The sequence below is a fragment of the Trichomycterus rosablanca genome, chromosome 5 (assembly GCF_030014385.1).
Source record: "Trichomycterus rosablanca isolate fTriRos1 chromosome 5, fTriRos1.hap1, whole genome shotgun sequence".
In the NCBI taxonomy this organism is placed as follows: domain Eukaryota; kingdom Metazoa; phylum Chordata; class Actinopteri; order Siluriformes; family Trichomycteridae; genus Trichomycterus; species Trichomycterus rosablanca.
Window position 1 is genome coordinate 35,282,085 of NC_085992.1, and position 24,391 is coordinate 35,306,475.

At 39.2% G+C, this 24,391-nt stretch overlaps 1 protein-coding gene across 1 annotated transcript in view; it reads right to left on the reverse strand.

Moving 5' to 3' along the window:
* The window catches only part of pdzd7a (PDZ domain containing 7a), a 30,495-nt gene extending 12,491 nt beyond the window's left edge, over positions 1-18,004 (reverse strand). The window contains exons 1-12 of the mRNA XM_062995109.1: positions 17,821-18,004; positions 17,475-17,612; positions 16,446-16,620; positions 14,755-14,931; positions 14,483-14,630; positions 9,197-9,257; positions 8,430-8,897; positions 7,208-7,414; positions 5,276-5,451; positions 4,470-4,561; positions 3,901-3,992; positions 3,321-3,392 (exon numbers count right to left, since the gene is read on the reverse strand). Of these exons, the coding sequence (XP_062851179.1) occupies positions 3,321-3,392; positions 3,901-3,992; positions 4,470-4,561; positions 5,276-5,451; positions 7,208-7,414; positions 8,430-8,897; positions 9,197-9,257; positions 14,483-14,630; positions 14,755-14,931; positions 16,446-16,620; positions 17,475-17,612; positions 17,821-18,004 (1,990 nt within the window). The remainder of the gene's footprint in view (positions 1-3,320; positions 3,393-3,900; positions 3,993-4,469; positions 4,562-5,275; positions 5,452-7,207; positions 7,415-8,429; positions 8,898-9,196; positions 9,258-14,482; positions 14,631-14,754; positions 14,932-16,445; positions 16,621-17,474; positions 17,613-17,820) is intronic.
* Between the last annotated feature and the right edge of the window lie 6,387 nt (positions 18,005-24,391).

Here is a 24,391-nt window from a genome sequence, read left to right on the forward strand (position 1 = left end):
AATATTCTTTACCATTCTGTTTACAAATGTACCATTAGCCAGTTGGAGATTTATCATAGTCAAATAGCTAAAACAGCTTGATGAATGATCTTGTTATCACTTTCACTAGCACGTAGCTACAGCATTTTTGTGCACAACGTTGGTGTGTAGAAATGAATGTAAAAAGAAATACATCATACATATCCCAAACAGCTCTGTGAAAAATAACAGACTTCTCATAGTGACTTACAGCAGCCCAGCTATTTTATTTATGCATTTTCCATCATTTTCTCACAATTTAGCTTTTTGTCAATTTGTCATCCGCTGCTGGGGGATCCCTGATTGCAGTCGAGGTGGGTATATTGCTGCTCACGCCTCCTCCGACCCACGCGTAGCCCATACCGGAACCCTTTTTCACCCATGCATTCTGCACAGGCGCCTTTCTATTTGCTTACACAGTTAGATGGTGCCCAGCCGACCAGTGGCAACGCCGAGTTTTGAATTGAGGAGTTCAGAATCTCAGCGCTGGTGTGCTAGCAGAATATTCCGCTGCGCCACTTGGGCCCCAGCTCATTGTTAATATTATAATATTATATTATAATAACAGATAATACAGTATAATGTATTTTGTAGTTTAGATAAAGCGAAACTATTCTCACTGGCATGTGTTAATATATGCCATTTCTGGGTTTTGTGCATTGTAGCTTACTTATGATTACGTGTCCACCTTAAGTACATCATAAACTACAAAAAAAAAAGAAACAAATACAGTGTATCACAAAAGTGAGTACACCCCTCACATTTCTGCAGATATTTAAGTATATCTTTTCATGGGACAACACTGACAAAATGACACTTTGACACAATGAAAAGTAGTCTGTGTGCAGCTTATATAACAGTGTAAATTTATTCTTCCCTCAAAATAACTCAATATACAGCCATTAATGTCTAAACCACCGGCAACAAAAGTGAGTACACCCCTTAGTGAAAGTTCCTGAAGTGTCAATATTTTGTGTGGCCACCATTATTTCCCAGAACTGCCTTAACTCTCCTGGGCATGGAGTTTACCAGAGCTTCACAGGTTGCCACTGGAATGCTTTTCCACTCCTCCATGACGACATCACGGAGCTGGCGGATATTCGAGACTTTGCGCTCCTCCACCTTCCGCTTGAGGATGCCCCAAAGATGTTCTATTGGGTTTAGGTCTGGAGACATGCTTGGCCAGTCCATCACCTTTACCCTCAGCCTCTTCAATAAAGCAGTGGTCGTCTTAGAGGTGTGTTTGGGGTCATTATCATGCTGGAACACTGCCCTGCGACCCAGTTTCCGGAGGGAGGGGATCATGCTCTGCTTCAGTATTTCACAGTACATATTGGAGTTCATGTGTCCCTCAATGAAATGTAACTCCCCAACACCTGCTGCACTCATGCAGCCCCAGACCATGGCATTCCCACCACCATGCTTGACTGTAGGCATGACACACTTATCTTTGTACTCCTCACCTGATTGCCGCCACACATGCTTAAGACCATCTGAACCAAACAAATTAATCTTGGTCTCATCAGACCATAGGACATGGTTCCAGTAATCCATGTCCTTTGTTGACATGTCTTCAGCAAACTGTTTGCGGGCTTTCTTGTGTAGAGACTTCAGAAGAGGCTTCCTTCTGGGGTGACAGCCATGCAGACCAATTTGATGTAGTGTGCGGCGTATGGTCTAAGCACTGAAAGGCTGACCCCCCACCTTTTCAATCTCTGCAGCAATGCTGACAGCACTCCTGCGCCTATCTTTCAAAGACAGCAGTTGGATGTGACGCTGAGCACGTGCACTCAGCTTCTTTGGACGACCAACGTGAGGTCTGTTCTGAGTGGACCCTGCTCTTTTAAAACGCTGGATGATCTTGGCCACTGTGCTGCAGCTCAGTTTCAGGGTGTTGGCAATCTTCTTGTAGCCTTGGCCATCTTCATGTAGCACAACAATTCGTCTTTTAAGATCCTCAGAGAGTTCTTTGCCATGAGGTGCCATGTTGGAACTTTCAGTGACCAGTATGAGAGAGTGTGAGAGCTGTACTACTAAATTGAACACACCTGCTCCCTATGCACACCTGAGACCTAGTAACACTAACAAATCACATGACATTTTGGAGGGAAAATGACAAGCAGTGCTCAATTTGGACATTTAGGGGTGTAGTCTCTTAGGGGTGTACTCACTTTTGTTGCCGGTGGTTTAGACATTAATGGCTGTATATTGAGTTATTTTGAGGGAAGAATAAATTTACACTGTTATATAAGCTGCACACAGACTACTTTTCATTGTGTCAAAGTGTCATTTTGTCAGTGTTGTCCCATGAAAAGATATACTTAAATATCTGCAGAAATGTGAGGGGTGTACTCACTTTTGTGATAAACTGTATAAAATTCCGACAGCAACCTCTGTCCAAAAAATTGCAATGACTAAAAAGAAAAAAAATTAATATTAAATTGGCTGATACTCTGATGTTAGTATCATATTTAAAAAGAGAAAATAGGATTGGTGCACCCTTAGTAACTGCCTGAATCAAATAATAAATAGTTCACAAAGACTCAAAATGAGACAGTGACATCGTCCAAAGCATGTTCAGTAACTTACACATATGCAAGTTTACATATTGTACAAGTTGCAAGACTGGCATACTTGCTTGCATTCATATAGAATGAACATACAGAGAGTGAGCTGTAATGCACACACTAAAATCTGCACATACAGCACCTCTTTAAATTTCAAAGGCATACAGCAACAAGGGGTTTGAATTACTCCTCTGTGACCAGTACAATAGAGAAAAGGACTAACAATAAGGTCTGGACCTGTGTGAACAGTCTTCAAAGGCTAAACAATGCAGGGAGCATTTTTTGTATTTTACAAATAATTCCCCCTTCAAGATTAGGAGGCAGAGTGGTAAGGAACTTACTACCTACTGCCAGGCACAGTGTCAAAAAAGTCTTCAAAACCCAGCATGGCAAAATATCGCTGTATGTTTTCACACCCAGAGCCTGGTGACTCTGATTACATAGTGGTGCATTTTGGCATCCTATGAATGGTATTTTTGTACAACAGTACTACCTCCACAAGCACAGTCTGAGCGGTGTACTGTGGTAGCAAAGACTTAAGTAAGCTATAGAGAGAGCAGGGTGGGGAGGATTATCCCTCAGTAACAGGTTATTTGCAGTGTTAGTTTTTAATATTAGAGAGATATGTAGACACAATTGTTAAAATGAGAGAAGATTACAAGCAGTGCACTACACAGTGATAAATATGAAGTTGAAATAGGAAAAAAAAGGAGACCCAGCAGTGGTGAGCATTACCTGGGATGGGTGTTATGAGATGGCGGCGTGGAGCTCCACCATGTCTAGGGGAGCGTAGAGCAGGAGAGCGCACTGAGGAATCACAAAAGACTGGCAGATAAGACATTCAATTAGATATTTATTTAGTAAAATTTTGTTTCATTTATTATTTTTTTGGTGTTACAAATATGTGCTGGGTTTGATATATATCAGTTATATAAGTTAATTCCTTTTTTTCTTGTTTTTTATTTAGGTGCTCTTGTTTATTTAGGGGTCACCACAGCAGATTATTTCGATCTGCATACCTAATTTGGTACAGTTTTATTGCTGAATGCCTGATGCTGTCTGATGCCACCCTATTTATTTGTATCCGGGTTTAGAACCAGCACTGAGAGCACACTGACAAGTGCACCACCCAGTGGCTAGGCTGGGCAGCCTTCCCCCACCTCTCAGACATAGCAATTTATATGTGTAGACCAACCGATAGCACACTTTTACATATTTTATTTTTCAGCGCAGGACAATGTGTCAAATTATTGGTCATGGTAATTGCTACAGTAGTTAAAAGTACTATATTGGTACCAAAGGAAAAAATTCTTACCAGATCGGCTCTTCAAAATATCATAGGCCTCCAGTTCAAAAGGCATAACCATGCTGTCAAACCGCCCCACGTCTGTTGGAGGGATGATCATTCTAGACACAGCAGAGTTTTTAAAACAGGCATTAGCTTATACAAAAATAAAGTTTTAAGTTGATATCAGGAAAGTCTTATAGGCTGCTCTATGTTCGTATGTGTTCATGATAACATGTATGTCAACATATAAGTTTAAAAACAATGAAACAATTGTTCACAAAAAAAAAGGAAAGTCTTATAGGCCACGTGATTATCTTTGGCAATAAAACTGCCAATCCCCAAGAAAAGGCTCTCTGCACTTTTTCTCTTTATAATTGTTATTGTTGTATTTGTAAAATAGGGTGAAGCTCTTTACAAATACACTAATATAAATAAAGTAAATAATTAAAAATGTATAGTTAGTTTTAGTATAGTTTAGTAAAGTATAGTATAGTTAGCATACATATGAAACATGTATGTATAAATGTAAACTAATTGAAGGAAAGTGGTTGCCTTAAGCTAGTGGCACCTAAACCAGCTTTTCATCTCCTTCTGACCTGATCTCCCTCAGCAGCAGCAGCTTTTCAGGCCGGTCAAGGATAGCCAGAAGTGGGCGTACCAAATCCTCCACCACCCGCTCTGCCAAAAACTACAGCACACAGAGGAAGAAGCAGGTTTGTTACTTCAGGCACTTAATAAACCATTTCAATTTTTAATGCAGTGAGCTTAAACCGTACATCTAAAATTAAAGAATGTAGGCTTGAGTGCTTTGTGTAACCACTAGATATTTGTTTTTACAGGATTTTACCTCTGACAAAAATAACTTAATAACTTTAAATATTTATTTCATTTTATTTTTGTCAACCACTTTATCCTAATCAGGGTCTCAGGAAACCACCAGGAAACACTGGGCACAAGGCAAGAATACACTACCAGACTGCTCTGTCAGCAACTTTACATTTTACTTCGGCTTTAGCAGTCATACATCCTGTATGTGTGTCTATTTATTTCAAGTGTGAACTGATCGAATAAGCAATAAGCACTTAGTTTCATAAATGTATAAAATGCAACATGATTGGTTCACTGTTACTAAGTCAGTCTAGTTCCATTTAAAGTTCCTAGTTTATGTAATATTTAGGGAGTTTTTCCTTGCTGCTGTTGCATGTGGCTTGCTTTTTAGGGGTTTTTGGTCCTGAAAGTTGCTTTGACACAAGGTTTGTTGTCTGTAGGGCAGTTGTAGCTCAGCTGGTACATGTAAAAATGTGATGTGAATGTTGTAAAGAGCACAATACAAATAAATTTGACTTGACATGACTAACAACATTAAATGATTAAGCTAAGACAACCATATGCTCACACTCACCCTATTGCAATGTCTCATGACTGCAGCCACCTCATCCTCATTTAGCAGTTTACATGCCATAGCCTCCACCATTGCCATTGTCTCAGGGTTGGGAATGGCCTCATGTTGTTTCACTCCAGCACGCGTCTCCCGTGGCGAACTCAGGAGGTTAATTATGGGATGGCTACGTCCCTTACCTAAGGATAACGCCACAAAACCTTAAAGAAAATGTACAGTAAAATATTTTAGATAGCACTGATAACAACAGTTTTAGGGGGCATTGTATCACATTCAGTAATCTCAATAGAGATTTTTATCAATGGGAGACTGTGGGAATTATATTAAGTAGTGTTCACTTTTATTCTTAGTAACGGTGTGTGTGCACTGGTTATAGCAGCATAACCTGTTTAATACACCGCTGTATGAGCAGCGCAGTGGGCGGAGTGCAGATGAAGCCTCATTTAAGCTTTTGAAGCTCTTTTACTGATTGTGCTGAAAATACCTGGGGGGGGGGCACCTTACACAGTCATGAGAACAAAGGTTTTATTTATGGTGTTTAACATTTATTATTTTTATTCTTTATAATAATAAGTCAGAACCATATTTTAGGCAAAACAACGCACTCCGCCCACTGCGCTACTCATACAGCGGTGTATTAAACAGGTTATGCTGCTATAACCAGCGCACACACACCGTTACTAAGAATAAAAGTGAATACTACTTAATATAATTCCCACAGTCTCCCATTGATAAAAATACGGAACAAAGCGTCCTGTATCAGTTCAATACTGAACGCGGCGTTTAGTCTCCAGATAAAGAAGGATTGTGTATGTTACAGGACGGTGGGTAACCCTGGTTTAATTGTCTCTTATATAGTGAGTGAGATAAAACACAGCACCAAAGCTTCATCAGTCCCGCACATGCTGCTGCTTTAATATAAGCTCCGATACACTGAGTCCAGTGTTACAAAAGTGAAACAAGCTTTAAAGCCTCGGTATCAGATGTTCCGTCTCTAATAAACAATGTTTTGTCCATTTTGTGTTAATGATTTTCATTATTTCGCTTTTGTTGTTCTTGTGGGAATTCCTTTGATGTTTAGAAGAGCGGACGGTAAATAGAGATGCACACGCCACGTCTAAACATCTGCACAAACTATCTAATAACTTTCCACAAGAAAAACAATAGCGGGTCAACTGGATAAAATGATTTCCACAAACTAGACAAAACCTTGTTTATCGTCACCATCACAAACTCCGTTCACTTTACCGCTGACAAACAGTTTGATTGACAGCAGGTAAGCAAAACGCACTTCCGGTTTATTGTACCTACCTTTTCCGTCAGAAATGTGCGGCCGCGAAGTGCAAAACAAATTTACATTTTAGAAAACAAAATTACATATGCCGAAAACAAATTTACAAGTACTGAAACACTTTTACATATGCCAAAACATATTTACAAACACTGGGTACCCAAGCACTTGTAAATTTGTTTTTGCTTTAATTGTAAATGTTGTTTTTGTTTTTTTGTAATTTTGTTTTCTGAAATGTAAATTTGTTTTGCACTTCTCGGCCACCGTACAATAGGGCTGGTTATTACAAAAGAAATATGCAGTAGCTTATTGTATATGAGGGAAGAAAAGAGGACAAAATAACACATAATAATGTTATACTCATGAAGTATTTCTAAAACCAAGGGTACTCTGACCAGTGGCTAACATTGGACATGACACTCATGCCATTCACAAGACTCACAATATATAATTAAGATTGTTATCAATAGCATAATATATTCCAAACAGCCATCAGTCCAGAAGTAAATCTTGTACCTGAATACCAATCTGGACATTTTTTTTTTCTATTAACATCTCATGACACATGTTTATCTCAGGTCAGAATATGGCCCATCAACATATCAACAAAGCAACACAGATCTGAACACTATGTAAATTCTTACCTGGCTCATTATCCAGGTGTGTGGGTGATTTGGAGCGTGTTTGATGTTTCTCTCCTCCTGTATCTTTCCTGTCTTTAGAGGCAGATCTGTCTCTCTTTCGACCACTCTTAAACAGTAGACTAACAAAAGTCTTTGAGCGTTGCAGGGTGCTTACTGAGGCTTCTGCCTTTTTCGCCTGCTGCTGTTTCTTCTTTTTTTGCTTTTCCTCTGCTCATATCAAAACACACACAGCAATACAGTCACAATTGAAGATAAATATACAACAACAAAAGGTTTAATTTGACTGCTTTATTCTAATTGGGGTTATGATGTTGAAGCAAATCAAATCAGATATTAATTTATTGTGCAGCAGTGAGCTATAAAAACAGAGTGGCAAAGGAACGGATTTGGGTGGTGTACTATACTTCAAGTAGCGACAAGATATGCAGCACCATCTCACTCTATTGGAAAACAATGATATAGCCAGAGCAAAGCGTTTTTGACGCATATCATGAATGAAACCTACCAGAACTATGACAAGCCAGATAAACCCTGCTTTCTCTTCCTTAAGGCTCACAATAATTCAGAAACCATAGTGACCTTTTTTTTAATTTGCCACATTTTACATTTATAACATTTCTTTATTTCCTAATGGTCCTTTTCCATTATTTTCCTCAAAAAACGTAAATAGGCATCTTTAATTTTTCTGCTTAACTACCTGTAGTGGAGTGTGGCACATGTTCAATTGAAATGGGTCCAGGAAGGTGATGCTTTACGGCACCCACACTACCTGCTGCACTACTATACAACCCATATTATATTAGTTTTTTTTTAATGCAGTTTCTTGAGTCGCTGGAGCTGTGTGCCACCAACAATACCAAAGAAAGCATACTTTTGGTTGTGAAATATAAAATTTTTTACCTGAATAAAATTTAAGCACATGAATACAGGTGTCCCCTCAAGGAGAATTTAACTGCAATGTAACATGACCAGAATATTTAAATGAGATGGTGCCTATCCAGCCATTACCCTCACAGTTAAATATATGTAATAATAGTGGAGATTGCAGCTTGCAGATGAGAATTAGCCATGACCAAATAGAAAATAAGGAGATAGAAATCCTGTAGTAAAATAAATTATGCAAATAAACAAAATTGGATTTGAAAGCTTAAACACAAAGAGACCTGAAAGATAGTGTACAAGAGAAAGCAAGATGGCACTACGCACAATAAACGTCTTGTACCTGAGACAGTGATGTGGCTCTGGGAACGCCGAATGGGTTTGCGAGGTTTGCTGAGAGCCACCAGCACTGCAGTTTTTGCTGAGTCTAGAACCTCCTTGTCTCCTGCAGAAAATGTCCTTGTTCGTGCTTTACCAAAACTTTCACTCCCAATCGCTGTATCCTTCAAGAGAATGGTTTCACCCACTGTCCGACTGGTGTCCATGGAGAGGACCCTGGACAGCTGGGGTGACGTATCAGGCTCCAGAGGTTCGGTCTGGATGGCCATTTCAGTGCGATCAGAGCTGAGTCTCCGTGATAAGCCATCTTCAGTGGATATGCATACATCCACCATCTCTGAGCCAAATACAGGGGGAAACATGACCTGAGAAAGGCCACTTAGGGAGCTGACTGGTGTACCAGAGGACAGAGAGGATGTAGACGAATAGGAGTCTGAACCCTGAGAGGAGGATGGTTGGCCCCCATTAGCCACTAAGACAACAGAATTATAAGAGATAAATTTATATCCTGAATGTAGTAAAAGCACTTTTTCAAATCGATAAGTCTTACAGCAATGATCCTTATATAAGAAACAAGCACAAAACCACATTTACTATAAATCTAAACTAAATTTAGACTTTAAATGGCAAGTTAGAAAGTTTAATTTATATTTATATAAAAATATATTTTAAAAAGTAGTATGGTAGGTTGCTTTTGTAGCTTCTTTGTAAAACCTTGTAATATGCATATTTACAGTATGTAGTGTTTGAATGACAAATGAGTTCACATGCATTTATTGAGCCAGCTGTATTCTGCCACCATCTCCTTATATGCAGGATACCTCCCAGCCTCCTTTAATAGGAAAAATGCAAGAAAAAATAATATTTAAATCACAACATTAAACAGGGTAGGATTCATTAAAATATTAGAGAATATATAGTACATATATACAGTGTATCACAAAAGTGAGTACACCCCTCACATTTCTGCAAATATTTCATTATATCTTTTCATGGGACAACACTATAGACATGAAACTTGGATATAACTTAGAGTAGTCAGTGTACAGCTTGTATAGCAGTGTAGATTTACTGTCTTCTGAAAATAACTCAACACACAGCCATTAATGTCTAAATAGCTGGCAACATAAGTGAGTACACCCCACAGTGAACATGTCCAAATTTTGCCCAGTGTCTATATTTTGTGTGACCACCATTATTATCCAGCACTGCCTTAACCCTCTTGGGCATGGAATTCACCAGAGCTGCACAGGTTGCTACTGGAATCCTCTTCCACTCCTCCATGATGACATCACGGAGCTGGTGGATGTTAGACACCTTGAACTCCTCCACCTTCCACTTGAGGATGCGCCACAGGTGCTCAATTGGGTTTAGTCCATCACCTTTACCTTCAGCTTCCTCAGCAAGGCAGTTGTCATCTTGGAGGTTGTGTTTGGGGTCGTTATCCTGTTGGAAAACTGCCATGAGGCCCAGTTTTCGAAGGGAGGGGATCATGCTCTGTTTCAGAATGTCACAGTACATGTTGGAATTCATGTTTCCCTCAATGAACTGCAGCTCCCCAGTGCCAGCAACACTCATGCAGCCCAAGACCATGATGCTACCACCACCATGCTTGACTGTAGGCAAGAGACAGTTGTCTTGGTACTTCTCACCAGGGCGCCGCCACACATGCTGGACACCATCTGAGCCAAACAAGTTTATCTTGGTCTCGTCAGACCACAGGGCATTCCAGTAATCCATGTTCTTGGACTGCTTGTTTTCAGCAAACTGTTTGCTGGCTTTCTTGTGCGTCAGCTTCCTTCTGGGATGACGACCATGCAGACCGAGTTGATGCAGTGTGCGGTGTATGGTCTGAGCACTGACAGGCTGACCTCCCATGTCTTCAACCTCTGCAGCAATGCTGGCAGCACTCATGTGTCTATTTTTTAAAGCCAACCTCTGGATATGACGCCGAACACGTGGACTCAACTTCTTTGGTCGACCCTGGCGAAGCCTGTTCCGAGTGGAACCTGTCCTGGAAAACCGCTGTATGACCTTGGCCACCATGCTGTAGCTCAGTTTCAGGGTGTTAGCAATCTTCTTATAGCCCAGGCCATCTTTGTGGAGAGCAACAATTCTATTTCTCACATCCTCAGAGAGTTCTTTGCCATGAGGTGCCATGTTGAATATCCAGTGGCCAGTATGAGAGAATTGTACCCAAAACACCAAATTTAACAGCCCTGCTCCCCATTTACACCTGGGACCTTGACACATGACACCAGGGAGGGACAACGACACATTTGGGCACAATTTGGACATGTTCACTGTGGGGTGTACTCACTTATGTTGCCAGCTATTTAGACATTAATGGCTGTGTGTTGAGTTATTTTCAGAAGACAGTAAATCTACACTGCTATACAAGCTGTACACTGACTACTCTAAGTTATATCCAAGTTTCATGTCTATAGTGTTGTCCCATGAAAAGATATAATGAAATATTTGCAGAAATGTGAGGGATGTACTCACTTCTGTGATACACTGTACATATAAATATATACTTCAGCTCTGAGCTCAGTGTTATAGCCGAAAACATGAGGGCACTAAAATATTGTACACAACTAAACAATGACTTTACCATTAGCCCTAAACAGCAGCCTTACCTACAGTATATACTATCATTATTTATTTATTTATTAGGATTTTAATGTCATGTTTTACACTTTGGTTATATTCATGACAGAACCGGTGGTTAAAGGTTACACGTGATTCATCAGTTCAAGTTCAGTGTCAAACAGCATCATGAAATTACACAATGTGTCATCATGGAAAGCGACCTTCTGGTGCAAAATCATCAAGGAGTGGCACTTGTACATCCACATTTTGTACTTCCACATTTACATTTATTCATCTTATATTTAGCATTTAGAACCAAATAAAGTAGCTGTACAGGAATAATATAAAATTAATTGAGGGTTTAGGGTTTTGTTTAGAAGACCAACAGCAGATGCTGAAACATCTAGCACAATACAAAGTATTCTGGGCTGTATCTTAGGTTTGGTCATTGTTTGACCAGAGTATAATTCTTTACAACACCACATGGGTTTTCAATGTGATATTTTACCTTTAAATATCCAAAACACTCAAAAACACTAAGACCTTTAGTCTGAGAAACTGTTTTTTAAATAGCTAATGCGATCGAGTTATAATTTCTTTCTCATTCAGTTTGTTAACCCGCATACAAGAAAATGAGTGAAGGAGTGTACAAGAAGTCATTTGTCAAAGTACACCTTTTATTTTAGTAACTAAGCTCCACTTACCATATAGAAGCACTTTGTAGTTCTACAATTACTGACTGTAGTCCATCTGTTTCTCTGCATGCTTTGTTAGCCCCCTTTTATGATGTTCTTCAATGGTCAGGACTCTCCCAGGACCACTACAGAGCAGGTATTATTTGAGTGGTGGATCATTCTCAGCACTGCAGTGACGCTGACATGGTGGTGGTGTGTTAGTGTGTGTTGTGCTGGTATGAGTGGATAAGACACAGCAGCACTGATGGAGTTTTTAAACACCTCACTGTCACTGCTTGACTGAGAATAGTCCACCAGCCAAAAATATATCCAGCCAACAGTGCCCCATAGGCAGCGTCCTGTGACCACTGATGAAGGTCTAGAAGATGACCAACTCAAACAGCAGCAATAGATGAGTGACTCTGACTTTACATCTACGTGGTGGACCAACTAGGTAGGAGTGTCTAATAGAGTGGACAGTGAGTAGACAAGGTATTTGAAAATTCAGCGCTGCTGTGTCTGATCCACTCATACCAGCACAACACACACTAACACACCACCACCATGTCTGTGTCACTGCAGTGCTGAGAATGATCCACCACCTAAATAATACCTGCTCTGTGGTGGTCCTGTGGACCATTAAAGAACAGCATGAAAGCGGGCTAAAAAATTATGCAGCGAAATAGATGGTAATTGTAGAATAGAATAGTAATTGTAGAACTACAATGTGCTTCTATATGGTAAGTGGAGCTGATAAAATGGACAGTGAGTGTAGAAACAAGGAGGTGGTTTTAATGTTATGGCTGATCATATATAATTTCAACAATGTAGAAAATAACTTGAGCTGATAGTTAACAATAACTGTAAACTTTAATGGTTAACAATAAATATTATGTAAATATTCTTAAAATTTATCTTGATTGGTTTATGTTAATCAGTCTTTTCTGTTTCCCATTGTTTAGGGATTAAAAAACAAGCACATTAACTTTTTCTCACTCAGATTTTTCCCACTGAGAGAGCAGCTGGCACTGTTTTCTTTTAGTGAATCACATGAGTAAGTGGGGTCAGGGAAGAGTCACATAAGCTGCTGATGTTAGCAATAGAAACACCCAGTATTTAGCAAGCCTAGCATGCTTACACCATCTTGGGCTTGATTTAGCAACAAGCCATTTTAATGTAGGCTAAGGAATGATGGCCATTAAAAAGGAATTTTCTGCTGATTATAACCTGATCCCTGCAGTCTGGTTAATAATGCACACTGGCAGTTTTTTACACGTGGAATCTGAAACCCAGCTGAGTAAAGTGATCAAGCAGAAATGTGACGACTAAATGCCAGCTGTCTCCTCAACGTTGTTGTCTCAGTGATGTGCTCAATAAGAACCTGTGTTTAACACATTAGTACAGCACCGGTTTATAAGATATGTTCTTGTGGTATTTGGTTAAAAAGGCATGGTGAACACATAGTGGACTATGTGACAGGTAATGGATAGTTGGTGTTTGTAATTGTACCAATGCATTTAAGCAATAGTGGTCATTTTTATTATAATTTTTTTTACCTTATTTGTACACCCTGTGCATGTACAAGTATCCGTTTTTAATGATAGGATACTGATGGGTGGATATTTTATAGCTGCTTAACTATTTTTAAATCAGACATCATAGTGAGCAATACTGTTGTGCTTGACACTTGTGACAGCACCAAATAGCAGCATTTTGATGTCACTGCTTTACGGAGAATGGACTACCACCCAAATAATATTCGCTCAGAGGTGGTCCTCTGGTGGCTTCTTTTTACTGCTTTTTACATTTATTTTGTCTAACCTTTTTGCATATCCTCTAAGGGACCAAGGATCCTCCCACCCCTTACATATTTGGTTGCTAGATTTATTGGCCAGGGTTCATTGTTTCATCTTAACATATTTAATAATTCTGCTTCATACCATGCAATCCCTTTCTCAAATCAGGTCTGAACACTAATATGGAGCTGGTAAAATGTCTTTCATTTGATCCTTTTTAAAGATATATTGAACTTATTTTGAGTTAAAAACCATTGTCTTGCTACTGAACACACCCACAATGTACTTTTTTTTCATTCAAAAACCATGTGCAGTCACCTGCATATGGTACAGCTGAAATTAAAGTTTACACACACCATTATTTTGTGCAACTTTCAGCAACTTAGATTTTTAATTACGTTATTATGCTGTTAGCTGACTGGGGGTCTACACAGACACGACTGGTTATGGTTTTGAGGGGGATTTGGCCAAAGCCTTACAATGGATTGGTTCTCTTTCTAGGGTATTCCTGTCATGCACCCAGTGTTCCTGGTGAAAATAAAATAAAACAATTTTTAGATTTTTGAATTTTTGAGCAGATTGGTGCCCTATACATGGTGTAATTTGCTTACCCCCAGTGTTTCTGACCAAAACTTCATGAATTAATTCAGTTTAAAATAATGATTTGTAAAGGTAATGTTCCAAGACAAACAAATGAGGTGTTTTTGATAACCATATCAAGGAGGACAGACAGAAAACTAGCTATTTTATACATTTGGTAGAAGAACGCTGATTGCTCCCTATTTATCACACATACCCTTCAGCATCTGTAATCTGTGTTTTTAAGCATTAAGATGCAAGAGTAAGTTTGCAACCGAGAAGTGATTTTAAACATAACAATCTTTGACATATGCTATAATTTATGTCAGTGTTTCAAATAAAGTAAAAATCTAATGAAGGGTCAGAAAGAAATCCATTGATTCTGTTGAATGTTTGTGAAAAAGTAGCACTCTTACCTTAATAGTGAGCATTACATGGGTGTGACTCTTCAGGACTTCTACAGCATTGCTATGTGTAATATCCTCAAAGCTCACCCCATTAGCTGCCAGAATCTGGTCCCCCATTTTAATGCCATTTTGCTCTGCCAAGCCACCAGGGTCCAGCCTCATAAACAAAGCAAGAACGGTAACAAATAACACACTGATTAAAACCAGGTATATAAAATAGGAATGTGATAGAATTATAATAAATATAAACCCCAGAGCTAAGGGTTTTTCTCTATTCATACTTGGAGACATAAATTCCCAGGCCAAACTCTTTGCCCCCACGGATGTTGAAGCCTAGACAATAATCATCTGAGGTGGTGTAGAGGTGTACTATCCTGCGCAGAGCTCCATCCGAGCTGACCTCTGAGGGGGTGCGGCCACATTCTTCCACCACCATCCTTCGATGGACAAGATCCACCCTACATAAAATTATATGTTTATTAAACATGCACAAATAGGCAGAAATACATAACTACTAATTAAAAAGCATAGATATGCACTGTTTTTAAAATGACCTTTAAAATTATATACAGACATTTATTTTCAAAAAATTTTCAGGTATTCCTGTCTATTTTTGTAGCTATTTAAATGCTGTAGTCCATCCTTTGTTAAGCACAGTTGTTTCAATCACCTACCCAGTTAATAACAGAGCCACAGTGGTATGAGTATTACTCACAACAGTCATGATATTGAGATTTTTAAATATCCTAATATCAATGGTGGCAGGTTATGATGGGCCTTTTCCACTGCTGAACTAAGAGTATCTGACAAATAGTGAATATAAACAATGGCTACAATTAGTACAGTCATGTACAACCTGTGCACCTGACAAAAAGGTCAATGAGAGCAAGAACAAGGTAGATGCATCTATAAACTGGTGACTAAGGGTATACTTGCGAAACCATTGAACCATTGAAGCATTGAACTAATGCTAATGAATCCACCGACTGTATTATCACTTAATTAAATGCATGACCAATGAAGTAACTCTACCATCACTGTATGGTGAAATAGTAGCTGGAGGGAAAGATAACAAGCAAGGGCCAAGAGTCAGTGAGTTTCCACCTGCTCAGAAAGCAAGAGTATAATAACAGAACCAAACAGCCCCTTTTCATTCAAATGTAAATTTTTATTGTGTTATTTTAAATAACTTCTCACCAATAACTCTGCATTATTGTATGGATATTGTCTATTAATGTGTGTCCACATGGATTCTACCTGGTAATTATCTGTACTGACTGTTAAATGACCACTCAAAAGTGAGCTGTGAAACCAAGACATAGCATTTTATTTATTTCTTATTATATTTATTATATTTATTTATTATTTTTCTCCCGATTGAGCATAGTCAATTTGTCTTTCGCTGCTGGAGGATCCCTGATTGCGTTCGAGAAGGGTATATTGCTGCTCACGCCTCCTCCGACACGTGCGCAGTCCATAAAGTCCTAACCCCTTATTTTCGCCCATGCATTCTGCACAGTCGCCTCTATCAGCTAATCAGGGTCCTTCCACAGCATTTGAAGACCCCACCCACATAGTCCGGTCATCCCCCCCAGCAGACACGGAGGCCAATTAGTGTCTTCTGCAGGCACTGCCAATTATGCCTGCTAGATGGTGCCCAACCGACCAGTGGCAATGCCGAGTTTCAAACCGAGGAGTTCAGAATCTCGCGCTGGTGTGCTAACATAATATTCCGCTGCGTCACCTGAATGCCTGCAAAATGCTATTTTAAAAACTAAAACATTTGAAGAATTTTAAAATGGTCCTCACAAAAAAAAACACACATCGTAACTTTAATAATTTATGTAGTGCTGTTTTGTGCTAATAACACATAATGGATTAAAAATAGTTATTTCTTGCCAACCTTAATAAAAAAAAATCAGCATAACTATTCCAGAATGAATTACCTTATTTGTATAAAAAATTCTCTTACCATGTAGTCTTCTCTTTGGAGTAGCGGATTCCAGGCACTTTTCCTACACGTCTAACTACCATGCGCAACCGACTGTTCCCTGTCAAAACCTTTACAGCACTGCTCATGGTAATGCTCTCCAGGCTGATACCATTTACCTCAACCAGCTTGTCCCCAACACACAACCCAGCAAATTCTGTGGCACACATAAAAAACATGTTAGACTTGACATGAAGCCTTAAAACAAGACTAAATTACAAAATCATAAAATCACACTGTAGCACACATTAATCATGGAACTGAGTAATCAAAGAGCTTCAGGGGGTTGGGCTTCTAACAAAACTATAACTGATAATAATTAACAAATCATTAATGTGAATAATAAAGAACAAATCTTTGGTTATAGAAACAAAGTACAATTGAAAACTAGTCTTTTAAATCACTTTCTCTTCATTGGGGAGTTGTTGATGGTGGTGGAGAGTGCTGTTCAACATGTCTGCTTAAACTTCCATATGTGTGTGTTCAATTATTAGTTGAAATTTTCAAATTAAATCATTTGTGATTAGAGGCACTGTTACTTTATAAAATACCTCCACTCATAATAGAAAAGTTTCATCATAGTGATCAAGAGATTATTGTGGTGTACTTTTAGGGAGAAATGTGGATCCATACCATGCCACCAAAATGCCCCCAACAGAGGACCAGACACGTTAATTTAACACAATGATAAACATGCACCTGTCCCAATGTGTTCAATCATTAAATTTAGTATGCATGTTTATACAAAAACAATATTGATTTAATACAGATCAAAGTATTTGCAAATCATTGCTTTCTGTTTTTATTTACATTTATTCTATTTCTCTAATAGTTTTTGGAATTGGGGTTGTATTTGTAGTGTACCTGTTTAAAGGTATTTGTAGTTAAATTCTCTCCTAATTTATTTGCAATTTTAATTGTTTGTCACCTGTCATTACAGTTCCTAATGTCATATGTAGTGCCACAGAGTAGAAGTGAAAACATTTTATAATACAGTTTAGTTCTGCATACCTGCTGAGCTGTCATCCTCCACTTTGCTGACGAAGATGCCCAGGCCATGTTCTGAGCCACCACGTACACTAAAGCCCAACCTGCCATCTTCACTTTTGTCCACAGTAATTGTGTGGATGTCTTCACTGTCATCCCCACCTGAATTCACACAGCACCACACAACCATAGCACATTCTTAACATTTTCTTAGTTTAAGTAAATATATATGTGATCAAGTAATGCAAGAAAATCTTCTTAAAGTTCACTTTCAACTTAATCAACTTATAATCCTCTACTGTATCTTTTTAAATGGTCACAAAATGAAATGAAATTAAAAGTACATGAAAACTATATACATCAAGCTCACCATCCACAGGTGCATTGATGAGGATCACTCGACCCATTGGGGAGGAAGATCTAAGACCTTTTTGGCGCTGCTGCTTCTTGTGCAGGTATCGTGGCAGGGTGGAGGTTCCTGAGCCCCCTGGTTGGGTGCTAGTATGGGCCCCATTTGTCATCTCTCTTGGAGGCTTGGCAGAAGAATGAGCCATGGTGAAATGGGGAACCCCTGTCGACCCCTCATTCAGGGCTGGGATTCAACAAGGATTCTAAGCAACTCCACAAGGTAAACTTGGCTAAAGAAAACATGACCACAATGGATCCCAAATTGTTCTTTCGATGTGCAATGTCTCCTCAAAAAACAAATGTTATCCAGCATGTGTCCACAGAGTAAAGTAATAAAAAACATATGATCCAAAAGGCATTCTGGAAGCACTTGTTCTGCTCCTGCTGGTTCTGTCCAGAGAATGTGTCTCCATTGACTAAAAAAGGTCTGGATCACAAGTGTCAGCATGACAAGAGTCACTAATCCACCTCTTCCAGGCCATGATGTGTTACCTTTAACTGCTCATGAACCAAGTTGACAAAGGAAGGGATGTCTGCGAGGAGCGGCTTCGGCAATGTTGATGATTTCCCAGGGGAGGTAAGGTGATCTGGGTACCTAATACATTCTAGAAGGGAAAACCGTTACACTGCCTTTACTGTGACTGTAAACTATTCAAAGATATCGTATTATAATGAAGGACTTATACTCTGTATTAGGAGTAGTCTCATTTTTTACTTTCTTAAATCCTTAGCATCGATAGAGCACTACAATGAGGCACTAACCACTATGAACAGAGTTATTAAGAAACCAAGACAATTCCAACATTCATAGTTGAACAAAACAGACAAACACAAAAAACTAAACTTGTCTGTTTTTAGATAAGCTGGTTAAATAACCCATATTCAATTAATGTGGTTGGTAGAATTAATAATGCCCTCCTGTTATCAGATTTTGTGTATATACATAATTTATCGCTTTGCATCCAAGAACGAAACATCCGTTAGAATATTTAGTTAATTAAATACACATACACACACACACACACACAAGAACAGAAAGCCAAATTTGCCTACAAATGACGTGTATAAATATATCAGTGTTGTTTGAGTAATCACTGTTTTGCTATTCATAACATAATTTGAGCAAAACAACATACTATTGTATTACCTGAGATCACTTTGCTCCGAATGACCTCACTTGAGGTGGACAGAGGGTAACAGTGGATCAGCCCGCCTCTCAGTCAGACTTATTGGATTACTGTAGAAGCTTACACTACCAAATCTACAGAATAGCGATCTGTTTGTGTCTATTTTATTCCTAAAAAATTATAATAATAAGGCTTGTGTTAAATACTGAAAGTAGAGATTTAAAATATGATTACAGAATTACGCATTTAGAATTTACATTTTAAATGCACTTTGTACAGCCAGATGAGGGTGTGCAAGCATCTTACCCTTTGTGCACATTCAATCCTATTTAATTGTTTAAAAACAAGAAGTATTATAATTAAAAAGTATATACATACATATTCTCATTCTTCATCCTCGGCCTTTGTCCCATTCGGTTGCGGGGTCGGCTCTCGGCAGACCATGATCCGCATTGATTTGGCACCATTTTTACGCCGGATGCCCTTCCTGACACAACCCTCCCTATTTTATCCGGGCTTGGGACCAGCACTACAATGCACTGGTTTGTGCATCTAGTGGCTAGGTATCTATAGGACAATTCAGTGTTTCCAATTAGCCTGGTGGCAGGTTTTTGGACTGTGGGAGGAAACCGGAGCACCCGAAGGAAACCCACGCGGACACTGGGAGAACATGCAAACTCCACACAGAAAGGACCCGGACCGCCCCACCTGGGGATCGAATCCAGGACCTTTTTGCTGTGAGGTGACAGTGCTACCCACTAAGCCACCGTGCCGCACTATATACATACATATTCAGAGTGTTTAATCAGATGCAACCAGGCACCCACACTTTCTGCTGTCGACACAGGCTATTCCTTAAAATTAAAATGTACTTTTATTTAATTAAAAATTACAAACACAAAAATAGGGTAAAACAGCTACTGTAGATGCTTTGTTTAAATTATTGGATTATTGCATGAGGCATATATGCATATATGCTTAGATCATGGGCCAGTGAAGTAGAAAGTGGAATCAAAGAACATTTATCTGCAGAAGTTCAGAAGGCAAATGCATTTGGCAATACAGTTCGAAGCACTGTGTAAGAGCTACACTACTAGCAACTGTGTCCTTTCATCTAGTGCAGTTTATTGCAGTTTGTAAAACTTGTTCAGTGTACTGCAGTTTACTAATTAATGGTACAGGGGAACAGATATATTTACTGCATAACCTATAAAGGAATGTAAATATTGCTTATTAATTTCATAATAATAATTGCAGCATTGAAACTGTTGCCTTCTAGTGTGTGTGTGTGTGTGTGTGTGTGTGTGTGTGTGTGTGTGTGTGTGTGCGTGCTTTGTTGGGTGCAAATTAAGAGTACTCCAAAGCCGTTGGAGTAGTAAGTATTTTCTTTCATTTAGTGATACTAGACCCTGTAGGCCTAGATAATCTTTTTCTAGCAGCCTCATTCATAATGTTATTAGATTGTACATTAATATAAATGTATTTCATTATTTAAGTGATTGTAAAATAAAATAACTACTCTGTATTTATAAAGTAGAATTTAAAGAAAAACAGCATTTAATTGTGCCTCCTAATTTGATATCATTTGGACACAAGAAACTCACATAACGTTTTTGACAAATATTTACACTAAGCAGATTACTTTTCGGGCGGCACGGTGGGTAGCACTGTCGCCTCACAGCAAGAAGGTCCTTTCTGGGTGGAGTTTGCATGTTCTCCCCGTGTCTGCGTGGGTTTCCATTGGGAGCTCCGGTTTCCTCCCACAGTCCAAAAACATGCAGTCAGGTTAATTGTGTCTGCTCTGCGATGGACTGGCCATTAATGGACGCCCATTAAAAAGCTGGGATAGGCTCCAGCACCCCCCGCGACCCTGACTGGATAAGCGGTTAAGAAAGTGAGTGAATGAGATTCCTTTTCAGGGCCATTTACAATGTTTGTTTCCCAGTAAATACCGCTGCTGTTTGAAAGGCTTTTTTATGCGATGCTATACCGCCATCCGCTGCTCATTTTTTGCTATTGCAGTCTTAATAATGTAAGAGTGACATAGGTGTAATTTTTGTTTATTGATGCTATATTCCATTTAACTGGGAATTGAGAAGAATAAGTGCCTCCACTGCAGCTTGTCTTTGGTTCGTCCAAGCAACAAAAGCTTCAAATACCTATGTATAATCCACATACAGTATTATAAATGTAACCAATTAAAGTAGAGACTGTGGTAATCTCGCTTTATAGAGAAAACACATCTCCCTCAGTGTTTTATAATTAATTCAGTAATTACAACAACTATGTTTAAAATCAACTATTACAACAACATCACAATATTTCGTGTAAACAGTGTATGTGAAACAGAAGCATAATTTTCCAAAGAACAAATTAGTATGATGTAACTTTCCATAACTGTCTATATATTGTATCATTGGGTCATTGGGTTATTGGGGCCACACACATTACACTGTAATTAGGCCTCATGGGGAAATATGTAAATATTTGTACATTCAATCCATGTGGGTAATCTACCCTTTTATGGTAACTATTAGTTACAGAGCTTGACACATTTTCATGCAGTAAAGTGTGCAGTAGAAAGAAATAGTCAAGTCAAGTCAAATTGATTTATATAGCGCTTTTTACAATAGACATTGTCTCAAAGCAACTTTACAAAATCCAAGCAACTTTACAAAATCCAAATACAGTGGTACCTTAAAACCCAACGTCAATTGGTTCTGGGAGTGGCGTTGAGTTTAAAGGACGTTGAGTTTTAAGTTATTTTTTGCCCATAAGGATGTATAGGAAACCTGTTAATGCGTTCCATGGACCTGTGGAACTGCATATATTTTAGGCTAATGTAAAACAATGGGGTTGTTTTTGACACTTATACACTGAAACAACACAAATATAATAAAAAAAACACTGAAATACAATTGAAAACAGTTAAAAATAAATAAGAAATACAATAAAACCTGCACTTTAGCTTTACTTCTTTATTGTTTCCTTATGCTTCTTAATTGAGGAGATGCTTGATCTTGGAATACCATATCTGTTCAGTAAAGGCGCATTCACATGAGAAGCGGCACAATTGCTTTTGTGCTGGCTGTGCCATTATTTCCTATAGAGTGTGGTGGTGTACAAAACTTAACGTTACTTATTGTACTAAAACAACAAGCGAGGAATTTCTTTAGTAGTAAAAACTTATTAGCAGTAATAATCAAGAGGTTTAGTTTTTCTATGTCGTTCTTTTAATACATTGTCACATTAAGTTTTTTATTTCAATTATAAGAGTTTTTATAAAAGAAAAAAAAGCTGATTCTCACCATTTCTCTGAACCCTGAGCTATAACACAAGTTTAAAAGTGAAACAGGAGGAAAATATAGCTAAACACAGATACAGTGTATCACAAAAGTGAGTACACCCCTCACATTTCTGCAAATATTTCATTATATCTTTTCATGGGACAACACTATAGACATGAAACTTGGATATAATTTAGAGTAGTCAGTGTACAGCTTGTATAGCAGTGTAGATTTACTGTCTTCTGAAAATAACTCAACACACAGCCATTAATGTCTAAATAGCTGGCAACATAAGTGAGTACACCCCACAGTGAACATGTCCAAATTGTGCCCAAATATGTCGTTGTCCCTCCCTGGTGTCATGTGTCAAGGTCCCAGGAGTAAATGGGGAGCAGGGCTGTTAAATTTGGTGTTTTGGGTACTATTCTCTCATACTGGCCACTGAATATTCAACATGGCACCTCATGGCAAAGAACTCTCTGAGGATGTGAGAAATAGAATTGTTGCTCTCCACAAAGATGGCCTGGGCTATAAGAAGATTGCTAACACCCTGAAACTGAGCTACAGCATGGTGGCCAAGGTCATACAGCGGTTTTCCAGGACAGGTTCCACTCGGAACAGGCTTCGCCAGGGTCGACCAAAGAAGTTGAGTCCACGTGTTCGGCGTCATATCCAGAGGTTGGCTTTAAAAAATAGACACATGAGTGCTGCCAGCACTGCTGCAGAGGTTGAAGACGTGGGAGGTCAGCCTGTCAGTGCTCAGACCATACGCCGCACACTGCATCAACTCGGTCTGCATGGTCGTCATCCCAGAAGGAAGCTGACGCACAAGAAAGCCCGCAAACAGTTTGCTGAAGACAAGCAGTCCAAGAACATGGATTACTGGAATGCCCTGTGGTCTGACGAGACCAAGATAAACTTGTTTGGCTCAGATGGTGTCCAGCATGTGTGGCGGCGCCGTGGTGAGAAGTACCAAGACAACTGTATCTTGCCTACAGTCAAGCATGGTGGTGGTAGCATCATGGTCTTGGGCTGCATGAGTGTTGCTGGCACTGGGGAGCTGCAGTTCATTGAGGGAAACATGAATTCCAACATGTACTGTGACATTCTGAAACAGAGCATGATCCCCTCCCTTCGAAAACTGGGCCTCATGGCAGTTTTCCAACAGGATAACGACCCCAAACACAACCTCCAAGATGACAGCTGCCTTGCTGAGGAAGCTGAAGGTAAAGGTGATGGACTAAACCCAATTGAGCACCTGTAGCGCATCCTCAAGTGGAAGGTGGAGGAGTTCAAGGTGTCTAACATCCACCAGCTCCGTGATGTCATCATGGAGGAGTGGAAGAGGATTCCAGTAGCAACCTGTGCAGCTCTGGTGAATTCCATGCCCAGGAGGGTTAAGGCAGTGCTGGATAATAATGGTGGTCACACAAAATATTGACACTTTGGGCACAATTTGGACATGTTCACTGTGGGGTGTACTCACTTATGTTGCCAGCCATTTAGACATTAATGGCTGTGTGTTGAGTTATTTTCAGAAGACAGTAAATCTACACTGCTATACAAGCTGTACACTGACTACTCTAAGTTATATCCAAGTTTCATGTCTATAGTGTTGTCCCATGAAAAGATATTATGAAATATTTGCAGAAATGTGAGGGGTGTACTCACTTTTGTGATACACTGTACATGTGGAGCTTTCAGAGTGAATTTGACGATTATTCCACACAAATGCAGATTCGTCTCATATGCAGACTTTGATGACGTCTTACTATACCGCTCAAGCCAAGCACTGAACAAAGAGGCTGTTCATTGTTGAATTTAAATAAATACTTTTTTTTTTTTTTTTTTAAATGAACACATTGAGTTTAAGGTAAACGTTGGGTTTAAGGGTACTAATTTCTCGATAAAAGGCGATAAGTTTCAAAGATTTTGAGTTTAGGGGACGTTAAGTTACAAGTTACCACACTATTTTTATTCCTCATAGTGAACATACAGACCAGAACGGCAAGGTCACTCGAGCATCTAAATCACACCTGAACGCGCCATTTCTGTTGTTGTAGCGTGCCCTGTCTGTCAAAAAAGCACCAATCATGGTGTGACAACAGTCCACGCCCTG